Source organism: Varanus komodoensis, unplaced genomic scaffold (assembly GCF_004798865.1).
Source record: "Varanus komodoensis strain SLA01 unplaced genomic scaffold, ASM479886v1 scaffold1, whole genome shotgun sequence".
Lineage (NCBI taxonomy): Eukaryota > Metazoa > Chordata > Lepidosauria > Squamata > Varanidae > Varanus > Varanus komodoensis.
The window spans coordinates 1,552,065-1,573,219 of record NW_025335268.1 but is presented as its reverse complement, the minus strand read 5'-3'; the positions used below and the strand labels follow the sequence as shown (position 1 = coordinate 1,573,219).

Below are 21,155 nucleotides of genomic sequence, written 5' to 3'. Positions count from 1 at the left end.
CTGACTGCTGAACTAGAAAGGCCCTTAAGACGTCTGACCCACCCTGGCTTTCCATCTGGTCTTAGAAGGGCCACAGCAGACATGGATCTGGTTCACATGCAGCAGTGATACTATGTTAGTTCTTAGTTTTTGTAAAAAAAACCAGCTTATCATGAGCACAGCAGCACTCTAGTTCACGTAGCTCAGCCGCTCCTGCCTGATTTCACCTGCAAGCAGAAGCTATTCAGTAGTGCAGAATATTTCATCCCAGGGTTGTTTTAGCGTGATTTCCAAACCTAAAGTCTGGCTTGTCTTCACCAGCAATCCAGAGTTGGAACCTGAGCGTATACCCTGGATGGGAAGGGTTAAAGCCCCTCTGCCACCCCTCCTTGGGTCCTAATCTGGATTTACACGTGCATAAAAAAGCAGCCATATCTTTAACGTAGCAGCTGGTTCACACGTCATGACAAGCAAGCTTGTGTGGCTTCCACAGACAGACAAGCTGCATAGGTGAGCTGTTGGCATCTCGAGAGCAATACTGGGTAGAACCTGGATCTGTAAAGAAGTGCTGTTGCTGTTCCTTTCCTAGGTTGCAGTTCATTCATTCTGCTGCCACACTCACCAACTCTTTCATGATTCTCCCCTTCCATTTTACAGAAAGTGGATGTTCCAGTGATGCTGCAACGTCTGAGGGAGCAGAGAATGTTCATGGTCCAAACCATTGCTCAGTACAAGTTTGTCTACCAAGTCCTTATCCTGTTCCTGCAAAACTCCAGACTCATTTAACCTCCTCAAGAGGGACCTGTTGGTTTCTTCCTACTCCTCCCTCCCTCCCTCTCTCTCTCTCACACACACACTCTGTTGGAAAGTGCTGAAAAACACTCCTTCAACATGTATCTGGTTTTGTAGTATTGGTCAGAATTGTCCCAATTTTGGAGATAAGGGGACTTTGTCCTTCATACTGAATATTTTATGCAAGATAATTTATTATTATTTTTCCTTGAAATGATTTGTGAATTTTCTTAATTCGTGAAACGCATGACGGATTTGTAATAATTGAACTGCATTTGACAAGCCTGATATTCACTACAAGGGGAAACGTTCCTATCTGACAAGTGTTCTCTTGATATTTGCATTTGTTATTTGACGTGCGAGACACTTTAACTATTTTTATTTGTGGTAAGAATATTTTGCAACCTGTTTTTCAAGGCTGTGCACATAGAAAAGACAGCCCTACCAGGAGAGGGAAAAGTGGCTTTTGTCCAAATCTGAAAACACATATATTTCCATAATAATATTGAGAGGGAACAAGCTGGTGCCCTGTGTCTGCCTGCTTTGCAGAGAAGCAGCAGGACTTCCTGCAGACTCCGATGTCCAGGTGTTCAGAATTGGCCATGAGTGATCGTAACTCACCAGGGATGGCTAGAAGCAACACTGCTGCGTAGGCAGAACACAGAACAGGCCTGGCCTGCAGCTTCCGAGAAGGCTCTTACCAGCCCTTTGGCATGCAAATGGTGCTGAATCTTGACTCAGGAAATGAGCCCACCTGACTTCAGAAATGATCTCAGTGAGTCCACGGTGTCTAGTGTAAAATGGCTGGACTGAAGGAGTCTTTTAAGTGAAGCCCTTTTTGGGACTGGGCATTGTACAGAGAACCAGCCATTGCCAAGTTCCTGTGTGCTCCCATTAAAAAGAGTGGAGCTGGCAGATCCCACTTCTGAGAAGTTGCTTGCCTAGCGGACTGTACCCTAAGTGTTTATTTACACGCTGTGCTCTGTTCTCAACAATCAGTTTTTACAGTTGACAGATACTTTTTTTATCAGATGCAGATAAGCTGTAGTATGTGGCATCACCCCCTTGGTGCATCCACTCCGGCAGCTCCGAGGTCACGTGGCACATGAGATCTTTTTAATGGGAAAACCTGCTGACTGAGAAGATTGTGCTCTTGCACAGAGTTATGACTGGCCCCTCCACATCTGATGGTCACTGACTTCCACTGCCTCCAGCAGTACTTAGAGTTTCAGGCCACAGAGCTTTACCTGCTAGTGATGAGGAAGAGATACAGCTGAGGTAGAGCTGGGCCATTTTCAAGATAGCAAAGGTTATAATAAAAAGGATAGATCCCACTTTTTAATCATCCAATGTGTGCATATTAGTTGGTGAGCTGGTTTTTCTGTGGCAGGGTTGCAAAATCTCTTTTCTGGGGAACCCGGTCCAGCCTGGCTGGAGTCCCATTCTGGTCCTCTGAGGTTCTCCAGAAGAACACGCCCCCTTTCATTTTAGCACAGGTCATTGGATGGTTTCCTGGCTTTTGTGTGTTATTCTCCATTCATTCCCCAAGAATGAATTCCCCTCTCCTAAGGCTTAGTTATTGACAGTCAGAGCTTTAATCTAGAATGTTCCGGCATTGTGGTATTGCCAGTTTTGCTGTTTGTCGCACCCTCCACTGGAATGCTGCTTACCCAAGAGCTTCTCCAAATGGAAGTCTGCTGTTGGGCTGAAGGAGGATTTGCTCCCCATCTCTGCAAATTGAACACATTATTTCTGAAGCAACAAGCACACTTTCTGCACTACTAGACAATGTGAGCATGTTCAGAACAGGGGTCATCTCAGAAGTAGAACAGGAAGAGTTCAAGCCATCCCAGATGATTAGGGGAAGAAAATGAAGGTACAGTCTCTTGCTGATGCTCCTTTAGAGATGCTTTAGCGTTTTTAGTTAACTCCAATTTTCAGTCCAGTGTCTCCTTGTCAATGCCAACATATCTCTTGTTAAATTAGCTGCAACCATTTAAAGTCTTTTAGTGGCATCTGCGTGATAATTGCACAGAGACGCTTTGTATCTGGGAAGCCAGCCAAGGAATAAACCTTGAAGCAAAGTGTATTAAATTAGTTATCTCATTATAGCTTTTTGAATAATTTCCTAATGATGAATTAAGTTTGAACCCAGAGCTGTCAAATCCCATTGCTCCATTTGGCCTGACAGGTAGGAAATAAGATGGAGGAAAATAGCCCCTCCAAGGTCTGATGGCTAGAAGATCTGGATAGTAGTGGGTATATTCTTGGCTTTCCTGGAAGCGTGCAAACCAGAAAGAACTTACTTAATAAGCAGGAATAATGGATAGGAAAGGGGGAGGAGCTCCTCTGTGAGGAGCTGCCAATGCTTTTTGTCACAGTGTAACACATCTTGAGCACCAAATGGCAAAGGAGCGCCTTCTGCGTCGAAAGAACAATGCTCCGTAGCAAGCCAAATAGTTATTCATGTAATAAGCAGCCATTTTTATGCCATTCCTAAAATGGATGATGGTGTTCAAAGTGATTTTTAAACATCATTGTTAAAATGTTTGGTGTGATTCTCACATCAGATTTGACCTTGATAAGCTCAGTTAACAGCATACTCAAAACAAGAGATCCTTACATATTATCAAGAATTTATCCTGGCTGTTCCTCATGGTGGTCGTTTCAGCGTTGCAGTGGCTGCATGTACTTGCAGAGATGGAAGTTAATTTAATATGATTTAGTAAAGGCCACACTTCAAGATTATGATTTTAATGGGATTCTTCTTGAACCCAGAATTATTTTCAAGCACCCATTCAGGGATGAGAAAATGAGTTTCTGATCAAATTTCATTTCTTCTGAAGTAAATCAAAGTGTAGGACATCCTGTATCCATTTACTTTGAGATAATCCCCCTTGGGAGCATTCACATGTAGTGTTTAACTGTGGCTTAGCACTTCCACTCCAACTCCATGCACAAACAGAAAGGATGCCAGCTTTTGAAGATTCCTGGCTTGCTATTACATCCGAGCCAGGAATTGTGATATAAAAGAAACGCTTCCTGAGCAACTGACTAGGCTCTCAGCGATGAGAATCATGGAGCCTGTAGATGTTGACCATCTAGGCAGTGGTGAGGGATGATGGGAGTGTAGTCCAACAGTTGGGGAAGCCACACATTCCTCATTTTTGCTGTAGTGAATTGGGCTGCTCTTCAGAAAGCCAAGAAGAAACCCTGGGATGTTGTGCTAGTTTAATAACATCATGTTCCTCTTGTGTTCCAGGTTTTAGCTTACTTGAGGCTTAATATAAACTGTTAACAGAGTTTCTGTATACAAAGTAATGTTTATGTTAAATCCAAGTCTTGAAGCCAATGCGTATTTTAGAAAAATGGCACCATTGGAAGACTGATCTTGCCAGTGTGCCTCCAAACCTCGTAATCTTCCTCTGTGATTCTTTCAGATGCCCAGATCAGCATTGTGGGTGGATTCAGTTGATTGTTAGAAGAGTCTTGTGCTTGTGCTTCTAACAATCATATAAAAGACAGTTGCAGATGGTTGGTGCCCTTTTCCAGGTGGCTTTCATCCAACCATGAGGTATGCCTTAGCGCACAGTTTCACAGCCCGTGCTTTCCAAATGTTTTGGACCACTCCCAAAAGCCCCCAGCTAGCTTGGCCAATGGTCAAGGATTATGGGAGTTGTAGTCAAAAACATCTGGAGGACACAAGGTTGTCTGTTTTTTACCTTAGTGATATCCAGACTAGCTTACTGTAACTCACGTAATATAAGGCTCCCTTTCAGGAGTTCTGAGGACCAACAGCTAATCCATATCACAGGACAGTGCCTGGAACCGGCTGCACAAAGCATATGATGCTGGTTTTGAAACTCTAAAAGCTTTGAAACTTTGCAGAGTTGTAACATTTCAATATATATTTATCTGTTCAAGAATTATCATTAGTGCAATTTTGCTGGGAAATATAACTGTTCTCACCCTTCTAAGCTGCATTGCTGTACCAGGATACTTAAACTTTAAACATCGTAAGGAAGTCATTTCATTCTGATAGCTCTCAGCTAAATAGTTTTTAAGTGATATTGTATTGGCTTTTTCTGTGTTCCACATAATAGCACTCAGTTACACAATACAGTTAGAGTCAATTTCCCAGCTAAAATATCCAAACCAGAAGCACATTGATTCTGTGGACACCCAATTCATGCACAGTGACAGGCAGAACCAATTCAGTACTTCAGTAAGGTCGGAAATCAATACTAATAGTTACAGCCTGCCTCCCCACCACCTCTCATCCAGTACATGACTGAAGAGATCTTTATTGAAATACAACTTACTATGTTGGTTGGATAGTTTGGCATTCTTTTCTCTCTGAAATCATGTTGGTGCTGCTAAGATAGCTAAAATACCATTAAATGTATACAATATTTCCATAGTAGGTATATCCCTGTGCCTATGCCCTCAGAAGTAAACTCCATTGGGTGTGAGATTGCTGCTTCACTTGGGGAGAAAGCCCACATTTTAGAAAAGGGCAAAGAACAACGTGTTGGTGTCCGGAAGCTCTTTGCATGTCTACAAGTCTCTGTGTGATCCATAAGGCATTACAGTTACTTACTTCGTGAGGGATTTAAAACGTGATTTGGATGGATGTTACTAATGCTCACTTGAGCATGATGGGGTGCCACAAGCATCTCAACAGGTACAGAAAAGGAATGCTAGGTTTACTTAGGCAGATACTGATGACTTCCATTTACATATATGAAATACGAAGGTAATCATGTCTCAAAAGTGTGCCATAATTATCTTCATTGGAAAATTTGTTGATCTTGTGATCTGGCATTCATCAGTTCTTATATCGTCTTAGGTACTGGTTGTGGTGTTTTAATTGTTGAACACCTATTAGTGGCCATAATTAGTTTGGATAGAGGTTTCCACAGTATGGATAATCCATTTAATCTGTTGCTTCCCTGAAAGGAAGCTGAATTTCCATGGCCTTGTGGTCAATTTTAGGATTAGAGTCTATGTATGGCAGACTTTAATCCAATTATTCCATTCATTTGTATAACGAACAGTGTTGTGGTGTAACAAAATGTTTCAATTTGTAGGGCAGAACATGGTCCCTGGTCAATGCAACTGAACTGGCAAGCTGATTTACTACCAGTTTTCCAAAAATACATGGCATTTTTCTGAATTGGGCTGATTCGTTATACTCTGAGGCAGTCATCAGTAGCAGGAACATGGGTATAATAACCTCAGATTATTTTTGTTTAGTGAAAGAATCCTGAGAAATTGATTTCAGTGGAATTGTAAGCCCTGGACTGGCAATCCAGTCATAAGACTTGGGCTGTGTCACTACTCGGTTTCAGAAGCTGCTTTCTGCTGTTGTTTTGTCTGTCCGCTGCCCAGGTTTATCTAGCCCCTTTAAACCACTTTCATAATCTGAGTTTCATACTGGTCATACTAACCGTGTCACGCCTTGAATGCCATGATGGGCATTTGGTTTGGGGTTTCGTTTCAAAGTAGTGCCCAGAATTCAATGTGTCACTGCCATTGTTCCTAAAAGCCTTATGTTTGAGCGCTGTTATATGGTTTTTAAAAGCCATTCTGACACTAGAAGATTCTGCATGACAACAGTTCTAAGTTTGCTGAGATCACTTCAGATGGGAACATTCTCTCTTTGTATAAACTCGAATATCTTAATATGGTGTGTTACCAAAAGATGGCAATATGCAGAGGATCTTAAGTTGCATCTGTATAATTATATCTGACTTGTGTTACAGAAACTAACACGTGAATGGTGCAATCCTGTGCAAGTTTAGACAGAAAAAGGCTTATAACTGCTAACATGTCCAGCCAGTATAGGTGGGACTTGCTGGGGGTTGTAGGCATTTCTTCTATCTATACGTACATAGTATTGTACCTCAAGATTGCAATCCTGGGCACACTTACATGGGAGCAATATCCATTGAACTCAGTTTGACTTACTTTTAAGTAGATCTGTATAGGATTGCACTGTAAATAAATTCTGCATCACTGGATTGTTCTCATTCTGGTTTTACTCCAGTATTGAGGACAGCTATTATTAGCAACATTAATTCAGTATGACTGCCATTTTTGTACTGTTGAAAGCCTTTACAAAATCTATGCATGCTACTTTGTACGCTAATGTATATTCATATCAGTACATAAGCTTATGCTTGTCGGTTGTTTTGTATAGAACTGATTGATATTTGACAGTATTTTTGCACTTTTTCTTTTTTCCTTCTGTTTTTATAAGTTTTCTTTGGCATTAATATTTGCAGTAATTTTTTTACACCTTACACTGCCTTTGTGTAAATACCTTCCTTTTGCAATGTAAGAAAGTTTTGACACAATCTTTGTTTTGTACAAGTCTATGCTTAGCCTTCCTTTTATGCAATAAAAAGGTTTTTTTCCCCCTCAGTGTTTGCTGTATCATGTTGAAGACCATGGAAGGACTTGTATTAATCAGTGTTGAGCACCTGTAGTTAATAGGCAGGCCTGTAAAAGTGTTGATCCAAGCAGATAACCATATATTGGTGCCTGTTCATTTGTTTGATGAACTTCCCGTATATGCTATTTTCCAGACTGCAAAACAATGGAGCTGTTTATGGAGGACAATGTTAGAAGTGGGCACACTTACAGGGCAATTGCATAAACTCAAGTGATTGTTTTCAAAGAACTTACCATCTAACCCAAATGGCCAGCAGTGAGATAGTCTCATGCAGCACCAATATTGCTGCTAGATTATCCAATATTATCCCGATTACTCTGTGTAATAGCAAGAATATGAGCCAGATGAAAAATCCATGCAGTGAAATTTGCCCAATACCTTTCTGTGTGGAGAGGCAAGCCCTCCAAGAGGAAAACTCCCAGAAGTTGCAAATATGGCCTCTTCCTTAATAATAGCAAGCGACTAACCATCTTTGTGTGATGCCTACATCAACTCTTGAAGCTAAGGACTCTTCTTTTCCATTTTACATATAGAGGAAAGTTGTGATTGGTTCAGTAGGTGACACAGGAATTGAAAATAAACCAATCCCTCCCAGTGTGTGTGTGTATCCCAGCAGCATGCTCATGTGTAACTTAGGTAGAGCTGAATGTGTGACTTAGGTAGAGCTACTCAGCCAGGCAACTCCAGTTACCTTCTCTTTTAGACATGTACTTTTAACCACAATTTAACACAATCCTTCCACAATCGGCCATCAATTCAAGAAATGTTTTCCTTCAATTACTGTCTTGAACCTAAACCCAGTAAAACATACTTGTCTAAAACTGCCATGTAAAAGCATCGGATATCAAGAAATTGCCTGTCTACTTTGGAAATGGTTTCACTGACTTTAGTTCATTTCCTGTTGCACACTGGCTCTTGGACTTAGTATGAACTTGTTAAGTATTAAGTTCCACCCATTCTTCCTTATACAGTTTGAAGTCTTAAAGTGTGAGAGATTTTATATTAAGGGAGACACATTACACATTTTCTGTGTGCTCACTCACTGAATTCAGCTACTGAAGCAAAAAGCTCTGATTTAAAGATTTAACTTCTACATTGGAAGTTGACTGATTTTCATAGTGCACAGATAACCCAATCTGTACACATTCAGATGGAGCGGCTGAATGGAGGTAACATCACAAACATGTACAATTTAAAATGCATCTAAATGCTTATCATCCAATACTTGTTTGCCCCAATATGCCAACATGAGACATCTGAAGAAGCATGGTTTCATTGTCCTTGTCAGCTGGATAGGACAGTTCCTTGAATATTTGTCGAGACGATGGGCCTAATTAAAGGCTAATTAAATCTGGATCCTACCAATTGTATGCAAGAGCAAAGTTCATAACCCACCTATAGAAATATGGCAAGCAGAGAACTCTTGCGATACGAAGAAAAAAAGGCCTACAATCCTTTTTGGAAGCCAAAAGCCATATCACAATGATAGAGGAGGCAAACAAGCAAACAAATTCAAGCAATGTTTTTCCAATTTAATTAATTGTTTTGCATGGCTAAAATACATAATACATTATAATCTGTGAAGAAAAGAACTGGTCATCTCTGCAGATGATCGATCAAAGGCATTAAATGTATGAAACTGTGGCATTTCCTTAGGGGGAAAAAGCATTCAAAAATTAATTCATAAAGGCTCAAGATATTTCAACATAAACCTCAGAAAATGCAAGAGGCAAGGCCCAAGTGCGCCTCATGTTTGTCATTCCAATTATTCTACAGAAAAGCTTTCATCCCACTTCAATTTTCAAAGCACTCCTGAAGTTTCCATAGCAAGGCTTTTAAAGAAAGGTTGAAGGATTGCATAGATTCAAAGACTCAGTGGGCCTCTAATTCCTTTTTGATCTCTATAACGTATGGATGATCTTTCCCATGTGCTATCTCCATGATAGCGATTGCCTGCAAAAGGGGAAAAAATACAATTGATTCAGACAGCCTTGGTTTATGAAATGTTCTCGTCAGGGATTCTGAAAAGTCAGAAACCTCTGACTGGTTTTTGTCCCCTTAAATGTGCCCAATTGAAAACACCCCATTTGATTGTAAGCATCAAACCATATTATATACACAGCACCTTTGATCCGAAGCGATCTCCAAGCTCTTTTGAAAGGCACAGACAAGCAAAAAGTTAAACGACATTGTATCTGCCTTTCTGTTCCAAACTTAACAGAAGACGACTTTCACACTGAGCACCTCCAGCCCACATCTGGGCCTGTTTGTATTCCAAAGCAATGCAACAAGATGGTGCCTGGGTGATCAATGGGACTCGGGTGCTGCTTTGACCACAACTTGAATGACCAGAAACTTCCATGCGCTATTTAAATGGAAACAGTATACTGTAAGCATTTAAAAAACCCTCTTGGACAAGGCCCTACACTTGACCATCTTGGGTAAGAGGACAAAGCATAGCCTGTTATGGATCAGCCACAGAGAACTATTCAGAATGCAAAATGAATGAATGGCCTGAGCCAGTAAGCAACAGGATGCAACCACAACTATCTCCATGAACTGGGGCTGCAGCAGCCTCGATCCCACGTGCATCAGAAGCTTGTTTTAACTACCCCATCCTGTTAAACCCAGTGGAAAAGTCCTGAAATGTACTTGTGACTCTCAGCTATGCCATTTCAGAAACCCAGTTTTCTACTGCATCTTTGAATCAGTTTCCAGATAGCAATCCTGGTCCCAATCTGCATGTCCTGTCATTAGTGTGCCCAGATTTACTGGTACCAAGAGGGTATATCTAGAGCAGCTGCTGCTTCTAAGATGCCTCAAATGCCAGATGAGAAGGAAGAGGCAAAACCCAAATCCCCCAAAGCCTGCAAGTCTACTGCCTGGACCCCTAGACCAACAGGCAGGGTTTTCCAGCCACAGGAAAAAAATATTTTGACTACCATATGCACTAACATTCAAGCTAGCTACTGAAATGCAATCTGCTTTGTGCCATATGCCAGCTTCCACCAGAGCCAAGAACATTCAGTTTCCGAACAGCTCTTGATTGTACACAAAACCACAGAAACTGAGAGCGACTTTTCAGTGAGAGATCCTGTTGGGAAAACCATATGTACAAATCAAGTTTGACTGCTGCTTGTTTGCACCTTAATCGAGGGAGATACAAACCAGCAAAGAGAGGTGCCATGTCCGGGTTTTGGAGCTTTAAATGATCATTTTTGTATGGGAGGAAAACAGTTACACTAAAGTAACACAAAGGCCATTCAAAACATACACATTCTATATTACAATCTATTTTCCCAAGCAAAGCATTTCTATACATATCATAAGAAACTCAACTCAAAGTAGCAGAGTTATTCTACAAAGAAAGATGCATACCTTTTTGAGAGCCTTAACACCTGCTGATCTGTTTTCAAGGCCCATGTAAAGTCTCCCCAGTTTCAGCCACATGGAAGCCACATTGAGAGAATATAGAGGGTAATGTTTACTGCAAAACAAACACGCAATACATGAAAGCCACTCGCACATTTGCTCTGCACAGAGCTTGAAACCTCAGCTCAGCTCCCGAACAGAAGCCTTGGCCTGACCGAGGGGCCAGGAGAATGCTCGTTTCTCCCTTCTGCTTCTGCTATCACTGCTCATAGCCAATTCATGGCATTCTCATGAGACGGCCTTTTGCAGAGCATTCCACACCTTTGGACTGAGGTTTGGGGGAGGTGGTGCCCAAAAGCTATCCTAGAACCAGTGCATCAGCACACCAGACTACTGAGGGGCTGCAGCCGGCCTAAACCAGCTTAGAAGCTCAGGCCCAGAGCCCATAAAAACGAGGCAAGTCACTGGGGTGATGAATCTGATTCAGGCCTCAGGGGGAGCATGTGCCGTTGTGTGCTTTCGCTCTCATCCCTCCCTGCCAGCTGATCTGTGACTTCACACTGGCATTCAATTCAAAGGGAGAGGCTTCTTTGCATTCCCCAGATGGAGAGAAAATTATGCCCTAAGATGATAATTTTCTGAGAGGCCCTCCAACTATCCTGTGCACAAGAAGCTTGTGCACCATGGAACAACACAATCCTTGGGCTTAAAAATGCGGATGGCTATTCCCTGCAAATAATGCTGGGCAATCTTGCTGCGTGGCTGCACAGCAAAACTTTTTATAGCAGCCTTGATTACGGCCTGAAAAATCAGCATGGCTCCAAGTGAAAGCAAGGCAGAAGAGCTGCAAGTGGAGATCATGCTGATTCTCCCTCAAAGGCCAGGCTGGTCCTTCCAGGACAGAACTGCCTGGAGGTGTTCTCCAGGGTCTAGGCAGAGAAAAACTCCTTCCCTAGCTCCTATGTCTTTTTAACCAGAGAGGCCGGGGATGGATGCTGTGTGAAGCGTGTACTCTGACATTCACCCATAGCCGAAATGTTTGTGTTCAAGTCTGGGGGCGGGGGAGCCAACGGTCAAGAAGCTGACAGGATGGAACAGTGCAGTCTTACCCAGCCAAAGTGTCTGGCTACAATTCCCAGCATGGCTCAGCATCGCAGAATGTATTGTTGGAAATCTATTTTTTCAGAAATCCCTGCAGGCTATATTTAAACATTCTGAAGCCTGAAGGAGGCCCAGAAAAAAAACACACCCAAAACACATTGGTCCATTCCAAGGAATAAAACTTTATTTTTTACATCCTGTGACTTTGTGTCATTATGGATGTTCATCAGTTTGTCTAATTGTTTTACCCTACCTATTAATCAACTTTAAATATTAATTTTAAAAGGTGTTCCTGATTCACCAGGTAAAAGGTGTTTTTAAGTATTTTAAATGAAGTAAATTTCATTAAAATGCATGTGACATATACCATCTGGGGAGGGAGGGTTCCCCTTTTCTGGCATCCAGAAAAGACTACCTTGAAGATTATGCTTCCTACAACTCTTACAAGCATCATGTTGTTATTATTTAGAAGTTTTTCCTTCAAAACTATTGTTTAGTTAGTTTTTATATTGCCCAGCAGCTGAAGCTCTCTGGGTGGTTAACAAAAGATAACACACACCCCTTAAAACAACAAAACCACAATAACAATTATAACTGATTCAGCACAGACTCATAGCAGCAGTACAGAATAAAGTACGATATTAAAATGAAATTAAAAAGTTAAGCTGTTAAAATGCTGGGAAAATAAAAAGGTTAATATGCAGACTTAACTGAATTAAACCTCATATGATTAATCAACTAAGCAGTCTTTAATCAGATGACAACCCTGCTTCCTAAATATATAAATAAATTAGAAGTTGTTATCCCAAGATAACTGATCAGAGATAAACCAGCTTAGATATCCTTATTTTGCTTCTACCCGCAGGGTAGTGTTTCGCTGAAGTACTCATTAATGAGATCGGTTCACTGAACCGGGAACCAAAGCTGCATTCGGGTGAGCGTGTTTCTTTATCAGCGTGTCTACTGACTATAGTACACAAGTTACAAGAGAAAGCAAGTTAAGAGCATCACCTGTATGGTTTGATAATCTTCTGTCCATAGCGCAAAGCGCCCTCCCAGTCTTGCATGTACAGACAGACCCCCATGGCCTGATACATCATGTGCAACATGTAAACATTGCTGTCCGCAAACACAGAGCCCATCTTGTCCAGGCTAAGCTCACAAACCTCTAGCAGTTCACTTGGAGGTAAACCAAGAGTCAAGGAATACACCAAGTGGGAAAATATTCAGAAAGGCCCCAGGCATTTTGTAACTCCTCCTCAAGCACCTGCCTAACGGAAAACCACAAGGATGAAGCGACAGACTAGCCCTGGCCTGTTGTTTGTTCCCATTATCTGGTAAGTTGGGTATGCTGTCTCTGCACACGCAGATGCTATGAGACACAAGCATCTTTGCACGCTCTTGTGGGTCTGATCCTGCTTGAGGGTCAAAGCCAGATGGTCAAAAGCTGTTGGAATATGGCTCTATCCTCCAGGCCTTTGGCAGGTGAGGAGCTGCAGGCCTCTCTCTTGGCCCCCCAGGTCTTAAAGCCTACTTGAACCTGCTGGGCTTACAGTCTCAGTTGCATGCACTCCAAGATACACAGAAGATTCTGAATAGGTATAAATGGATCCATCCACCCGCAGGCCTTGTCAGTTTCTCGTGCGCTGATCTCTTTCCACAGCAATCCACAAGGGTTTTTTTTCTTTAAACCACCAGAGCATTTACATTTAAATGCAAGCATAATATTCTGTGCATTTTATCCCTAAGTATACACTCTCTGTAGGAGGGCAAAAAGGCAACCACAGGTAGCTGTTTCAGTTTGGGCAAAGCATTTATAATATTGCATCTTAGTGGAAATGTTTGCATTTTTGTTTTTGGTAGAGTTCGGAAACCTCGGTTTCCTATCTTGAATTATCAGCCAAAAATGTTTATGAACCAGAGCAAATTATTTTCTACTGTTTCTCCCCAACTCCACCTGTTGTGAGGAGGGGGATCTCCAGTCTTGCGAAACAAGGCAGAAGGAAAGAAGTTAATAAAAGAAAGCTGAAAATAACACTCTTTGTGCTTCCAGAATTTCATTTTTTGACATGCCTCAACAAAATGAAGCCACTAAGCCTACTCTGTGAAGTTCAACATTACAGAAATAGAGATAGGAGAGAGAATGCCAAAGGATATATTTGTAGTGTTTGGCCCTCCTGAACTCCTCGATCACATTTCTGGCATATTTGATCATATCGCGCACATCTTCTGCTGGTGGAGGCTCATTCAGCTTGCGGATTTCCAGCTTATCTTTGTCCTGAGGGAAAGGAGAGTTACAAGACCTACTTCAACTTGAAGACAAAAAAACAGACCCACAAAATACCTGGCAATCACTAAAAATAAAAATAAACCAGAGGCACAAACATACAGAGCAGCTTTCCCCAATCTGGTACCCTCCAAAACATCTGGAGACAATTATTAACAGAATAAAACTTTAAAATAAAATTTAAATTTAACTTTGTTGTTCTCCTAGGTTTTGGCTGGAAGATGTAAGTCCATTCAAACAGGGGTGGCTTTCTGAGATGATGGGAGATTAGACTTCTAGCATCTTTGCATCTGGCTTCCACAGTCTATTCAGGGGGACAGTTCTGACTCATGAATCCCCAAATGTCTTGGGAATGATGTGCTTCTTCAAATCTTAAACATTTCACCCTGTGTCCTGCTTTCGTCACTGGAGCCATGAAGGAGCAATGCAAAAAGATGTCTTCTCTTTTCAGAAAAAAGGATGTGCATTACAGCAGAAGTATCATGAGAAAATAGGCAGGTATGATGAGGGGAGATGAGATTGGGACCCAGCTATGGCCCTAATCTGTAGTTCTCGGAGATTCAGTTGCAAAAATAGGAATGGGAAATTGAAATGCAAAGGTCTACTATACAAAAGCAGATGATAATAAAGGGGGAGGAGAATGACCAGGAGAGAAGAAAAGCATTGCATCTTTGCAGTCGGCTATCAGTGTAAACGATAAAGCATGTGAGAAGGCTATTTAATATAATTACCTTTTCTTTTGTAATGCACTCTCTGCAATCACAGGTAAAGAAATAGGAATCTTTCAATCGATCATTCCTATCCTCCGTGGGATATAACAGGTCAATGTAACTCGTAAAAATCTAGCAAAGAAAGATCAATCATTTTATAGCAGCAGAAAGATAACCCATTATAACAGCATTTTATCTCACACTTATACTGAACTATGCTTATGCAATGGGTAGGCAAGGGCCACATTTCATGGAATAAGGATAGACAAGTACTCTGCCTTAATAAACCATGGTATGAATGAATGGCACGCTGGTATACACGTCCCTGCACATCTGTGGGTAGACAAACCAGGATGAATATAGGTTAGTGAAACACTGAAACTTTGGATTATGGTTTACTGTAGTAAAACATGCTAGGATTGGTAAACTAGCTTTAAATCAAGGTTTGTTATTGGTTTGTTTATTTATTCAGGTCATATTGCCCCCCACATTTGCCATTGGCTCTCTGGGGAGCTCACAACCAGGTTTACAAATCCTTTTTTTATGTGATAAATTGTAACCCCAGGTTTGGACATCAAACCGGGCTACCCACATGTGCACTGTGCCCATTCGTACTGTTGGTTATTATTTTTTTTACTCCAGCTTCTTTGCCTTATCATTTATATTACTAGTTGTGTCATTCTGCCCAGGGCCAAATAGGCAGAAACCAAATGTAGTTACTCAGCACATCCCTCAAAGGAATTCAGAGCATCACTGCAGTCTAGCAGGCTTCAGAGCTAAGACCTAGGGAGATACGGCATAAGTCATGTTTTACAATTGACAGAGCTAAAGATTCTTTTGTCGAACACTTCCAATATTTTATAGCTATTTGCATCTTGCATTGCAAATTAACTTAGGAAATTATTTGCATTTCTAACTCAGCAAAAATTCCACCCTCAAAAATTCCACAAATTTATAGGGCTGAATGAGACCAGAAATGTTGCCTGTACCCTAATTAGATCACAGTATACAGAAATCAACAGCTCAATCTTGTGCATATCTCCTTTCTGAGTCACACTGAATTCTGTGGACTTGCTTGGACATAAGTATGTGTAGAATTGTTCAGTTAAGACTACAAGCAAAGAACTATTCACCTAAAAATAAGCCAAATCCAATGAAATGAGTGAAGCTTATAAAGTGCCTGAGATTTTCTAAGTGCTGTACAAATTTTAAAGGACAAGACAGGCCCACAACCTAAAAGACATGATGCAAAAGAAAAGAGCATGGGAATGAAAGAGGAGTTAATTCCTATTTTATTTTTTTAAGCTAAAAGAAGAAAAAATTATAAAAGTCTAGACAAAAAACCAAATGTGCATCTGTTCCACCAGCGATGCACATTTTTCACTTAGCCTGCTTCTGCTTTTGTTATGCCCTTCACCTTCTCTCAACATGCCCAAGGCAAGCTGGTGTTAGTTAGCAGTTGCGTATTTTTATTCTACGGTGAGTGCATCTCAATTGCATTTCTCCAGGCACAAAATATGGGAGCCAACTTACACACGTGCGCGTGCGCATGCACGCGGACTATGCACTCAGCTGGAAAATTTGAGTGTTTCCCTGCAATAACCAAGCTAAACCAGAAGATGGAGGCACAGGCCATACCACCGAAGACAAATGGCTTACCCAAGCTGAATGTCAGAGGACCTTTGCCAGGCACAAAATAAGAGCCTCTTATTTAAAAACACGCTACCAATTCATTGACATGCTTTCTGCTTAGCAGTATTGTCGTGTTGTGTTTATTTATTGACAAAACAAATGCAAAGAACCTAACGTAAGGCATTCAGAGGCAACATCGCCCTTTTCCAAAAATAAAAAAATAAAAATAAAATCCCACAATAAATCTGGAATGCAGCTGAGACAGGAGATGCAGTCAGCTCAGGAGCAGAAGGGCTGAAAACACTGTTCTTCATAATGACATGCAAGGCTGGCCCTTGCCTAGCTGTTGGAACCAGCAAATTTTCTGCTCTATGCAAGATCTGGCCAGCATCAACTATGTGCAGAGAACTGCTTCCACACGTATGCTGGCCCTGGCACATCCGGGCCACAAGGCAAACCAGTCAAAAATCATCTTCCTTGAAGGGAAGAAACAGAAATGCCTTGCAAACAGGAGAGTGGAGGGGAAGGACAGATGTGCCAGAAGCATTGCAAACACACAGGGTTTGGACTTTCCCCCTCAAAATGCAAGCCGCTTTGCACCCACGTCTGTTGTGGATATGGTTACCTCATCTCCAGGCTGTATCTCCTGGACAGCTCTGACTTCCGCCACCGTCCCTTTGTAGGTAACAATCACATTGGGGCAACAGCTGTGGTTCATAAGTGCCACACTGCCAAAAACAGAAGGGCATTGGGTTTCCCATAAGCATCACATTAACATCAGTAGCAAAGGTAAAAAGCTCATCAGCTCCAAGACTGGCTCCAATAAATGGCACTTAATGTCTCTGCATGAAATATCATTTGGCAGCTCTGGGCCAAGATCAGGTGAAACTCACTGAGACATGAACAAGTCCCAGAGTTGTCAAAAGGGTTGGAGGCATTTCCCTCCATTGGAAAAAGGGAGTGCAGGAAAGAAAAAAGGCTATAAATCCGCACAGCTTAGAGAATTCAGATAGGCCAGCCAAGGTTCCAGGAAATGGAGCACATTATGCTGTCACAGTTAAGCACTGGTATTTTGCCACTTATTGCAAAGAAACAGGGTTGTCCATACCCTTAACCACAACTAAAGCCAATGGGATTTTAATGTGCTTGCATCTGTCTGGATTGTACACTGAATCTACAGCCTTGGAAGAGGTATTTCAAATGGGGAAAAAGGGCTAGGAGACCAGCAGGCTGTTGGTCTGTGAGAGAAAGTTGGGGTGCTCATCTGGGTTACTAGATCTGAGGTTCGATATTATCTAGGGACTTCTGATCACCCAGTAAAGCTGGTTCTCAGTTAACGAATGTAAACTAATGCAAGATTTTCCAATGTTTTAACTAATATGATTTTCTCTCCAGTTACTTGGTTGCTGTAAAGCTGGAAGCACAGAACATCCAATGGCAATCTCCCATGAGCAGCCATTGCACAAACAAAACTTCTTGCTTGCACAACCAGGATTTATTAACCCTAAATGGCTTGGGGCCAGATTATCTAAAGGAACACCTCATCCCATATGCACTTACTTGGACCCTATGTTCATCTTTGGGAAGGAGGGTGGCTACCAGGAGAAGAGCCGTTCCAGTGGTGGCACCCATCCTCTGGAATGAGCTCCCCAAAAAGGTGCGCCTGGCACCTACTCTTTATTCTTTTCAGCACCAGGTAAAAACCTCTCTATTTTCCCAGTGTTTTAACAGTTAACCTTCTCCTTTAGTTTTAATATTGCATTTTGTCCTGTACTGCTGCTATACATCTGTGCTGATTCAATTCCAGTTGCTGTGGTTTTATTGTCTGATGTTAATTTCTTATCTTTTTCTTGTTTCTGTGTTTTTCACTTTTGTTAACTGTCCAGAGAGCCTCGGCTATTGGGTGGTATAAAAACGAAATACCAATAAAATAAAATTTCCCCCGTTGGAGCAAGCAGAAACAAACAGAAATGCTTGTTTCAGAACGGGGCAGGCTGGTGAAGCTTCCATAAAGGAGTGAGGGCTCTGGTCAGGACAAGCAGCCTTGGACACCGTCCACAAATTTTGAAAGAAGGCGCCAAATTCTGCCATCTCCAGATCAAGTGCTTGGGCAGCAGGTGAGAGGGTGGAGCCATCACTGCCTGAGATGCCTGAGAATCTGGCAAACCAGGACGAGTTAGACTACCGCCCTGGCAGAAGGCAGTCCTCTGAGGTGCACAGCAGACTGAATGCTGCAGAGGAGCCGGCTCATGTCCTGGGGGCACATGGCAAGCCTAACGAAGGAGAGAGCAGTCTGCAATGTTGCAGTGGTTGGGAAGACCAAGGGCATGTCCGGCTTTGCAAATAAGTGACAGCTTTTTGTGCAGCGCTTGTAGGAAATGCATCAAAGAAACGGCTTGCAGGGTGCGGGGAAAGACTCCGTCAAAAATGCTTACTCAGGGAATATTGCTGACCCCAAGTGCGAAAGTTCTTCATCTTCAATTGTGAAGCCATTGCAGTTAACCTGCGAGAGAGGAGAGAGGCAAACGCAAATCCCACCGGGTTGTTTAGTGTTGCATGGTAAATGAACCAACTCATCTGCGCCATACTGATTAATAAGATTAGAACTCTGCTGCTCCTTAATCAAGTCTTGCTGTTGAGCTAGGAGCTTTACAAGAAGGGAGGTCAGAGTTTATTTACAATCTAATTTTGTAGTGAAAGATTAAGAATTAGGCAGCCAAGCTGAGCTGTAGCCCAAAACCTAGGGAGTTGGGTGGGGGTGGGGAGCGGGATGAGAAAAGCAGCTGCATGCAACATTCTTGTAAGGTGGAGATTAAAAAAACCCAAGGCATGGAGGTTGAAATGATGATAAAGATGTGGACTAAAACAGAAAAAGGACTGGCTCAACTGCAGGAAATATTTCCTGGAAGATTTGTACTGCATGCACCTGGCCTTCGTAGGTGCTTAATAAAGAATCGGTACTGTGTGACTTTATAATTAATAGGCAAGGAAATCAGCATAATTTAATTTAAATGTGGCTGTATTAAATGGGAAAAAATAAAAACACCCATTTGCCATATTCACACCTTACATTTTTGGGTGTACAATCAAAAACATTAGGGTTGTTCCCTATGTTAGTTCTACCACTGAAAAGAACTGGATTGCATTAGACCATATTAGATTCAGAGGCAGCCCTGAATTAAACCAACTGGCTGCAACCCACCACGCATGGCAAGCATCAATGTGGTAGCCAAGCCGCCAATTCCCACAGCACTGGAATGCTTCTGACAGAGTGGGCGAGGCAACAGCACTCTGGTTTGCGCATGCAACACCCATGAACCATCTGGAAACAAAGCCACCCCCTAGAATGAGCCAAACGCATTTTCTCCCTCTTACTTGACCAAAAAGGACCACAAGAGCTGCATTGTCGGGGTATTCTATGTGCTTTGAATAAAAGTGATGGAGAGCAGAGATGTCGTTCTGAATCAGCTCCTTCTTTTCATTGTCAAGCTTATCGAGATCTGCACAGAAAAAGAAGCCCTTTTTTCAATTCAAGGACTACTTTGCTTGTTCACTACAGTGAAGTCAACTTCAAGATACGAGGTCCCTAAGAAAGGAAGCGAGGCATGAGCACACTCAGCGAGGCATGAGCACACTCCTTTGAACTTCAGTGGGTGTCGAGCCTTGTGAAAAGAAAGCCGGCAAGCACCTAACAATGAGTGAATTTCTTCCCATCTGTAATATGGGAAGTTTGCTTTTAAGGTAGCTTTTTGCCATTAGCTTATAAAACACGGGAGCCAGTCTTTTCGCAAACTGGTCAATGCAGCACTGATTAATTCTAAATTAAAAACTAATTACCTTTGTTCTCCAATGGGTACCATCAGCATTTTAACATTCAAGATGCAATCCTATCATGTTCAGACAGAAAAACGGTTTACACCTCCCACTGCAGGCCTTTTCTTCCTGTCTAAACATGCACAGGGCTGCACTTCATGGGAGTAAACATTGACTATCAAAGGCAAAATGTTGCCTATCCTTACAAGGAAAGTAGATATTAGAGCTGCTCAACAGATGATCTCTTTCCTTTTCTGTGGCTGCACTGACGGTTGCCACCTGTCCTCCCAGGAGTGTTAAAAAAAACCCTGGCCACTCTATATGCCAGCATGGGACGGGGAGGGGGGGTGCAGAAGGAAGGAGGTACGCATTTCTGCAGAGTTGCTAGCCCTCCATCATCTCTGAGCACTGGCTACGCTGACTGGAACTTAAGGAAGCCGTAGTCCTGAGCTTTTAGGGGGCAGGAAGCTGCTCTCTGCAAAGTGTTCCTAAGCATGAACTCTGACTTAAGAATATACGAATTTCCCTGCTGGGCCTGTGGCTCACCTAACCAAGCATCCTTGGCAAGAACCCCATCAAGCACTAAAGTGGTCTATCAGAAACAAGCCAGTGGTCCCCACAGTGGACTACAGTCTATATTCTGCCCATTCTTGTTCTGGAAGGAAATTTAACAGGAAGAACTAGGATATAAACAGTTCAGGCTCTCCTGTTGGATTGCTGGGTGATTTCCAGTAGGTCAGCGAGGATTTCTGACTCCCAATTTTTAACAACAATGTGAAAAGGTTTTCTCTGCCTCTATTAGGCTTTTGAAATGAGATGATCTGGGGTCATCACGGGTGGCATTAAATGTGAAAGGGGCCATGAGCCAAGTGATAATGAAAACAAATTCCTTGGTTCAGAATGTGCTCAGAGGCACTGTGTCCCTTAATTCTAAGCGTATGTCTTTTACACCTGACTCTCTTTACTGGATATTTCACTTTCTAGTGAAAAATCTTCCAAAATAGATCTTATC

At 42.1% G+C, this 21,155-nt stretch overlaps 2 protein-coding genes across 3 annotated transcripts in view; one reads left to right on the top strand and one right to left on the bottom strand.

Moving 5' to 3' along the window:
* PTPN14 (protein tyrosine phosphatase non-receptor type 14) overlaps positions 1 to 7,197 on the top strand; it is a 159,740-nt gene extending 152,543 nt beyond the window's left edge. For both annotated transcript variants that reach the window (XM_044425499.1, XM_044425415.1), the window contains exon 19: positions 637 to 7,197. In XM_044425499.1, coding sequence (XP_044281434.1) covers positions 637 to 765 — 129 coding nt within the window. In that variant the 3' untranslated portion in view covers positions 766 to 7,197. The remainder of the gene's footprint in view (positions 1 to 636) is intronic.
* A 1,551-nt stretch (positions 7,198 to 8,748) lies between these two features.
* SMYD2 (SET and MYND domain containing 2) overlaps positions 8,749 to 21,155 on the bottom strand; it is a 37,375-nt gene continuing 24,968 nt past the window's right edge. Inside the window, exons 5-12 of the mRNA XM_044425296.1 lie at positions 19,706 to 19,830; positions 18,766 to 18,833; positions 16,956 to 17,058; positions 14,720 to 14,830; positions 13,859 to 13,979; positions 12,713 to 12,887; positions 10,607 to 10,715; positions 8,749 to 9,181 (exon numbers count right to left, since the gene is read on the bottom strand). Coding sequence (XP_044281231.1) covers positions 9,101 to 9,181; positions 10,607 to 10,715; positions 12,713 to 12,887; positions 13,859 to 13,979; positions 14,720 to 14,830; positions 16,956 to 17,058; positions 18,766 to 18,833; positions 19,706 to 19,830 — 893 coding nt within the window. The 3' untranslated portion in view covers positions 8,749 to 9,100. The remainder of the gene's footprint in view (positions 9,182 to 10,606; positions 10,716 to 12,712; positions 12,888 to 13,858; positions 13,980 to 14,719; positions 14,831 to 16,955; positions 17,059 to 18,765; positions 18,834 to 19,705; positions 19,831 to 21,155) is intronic.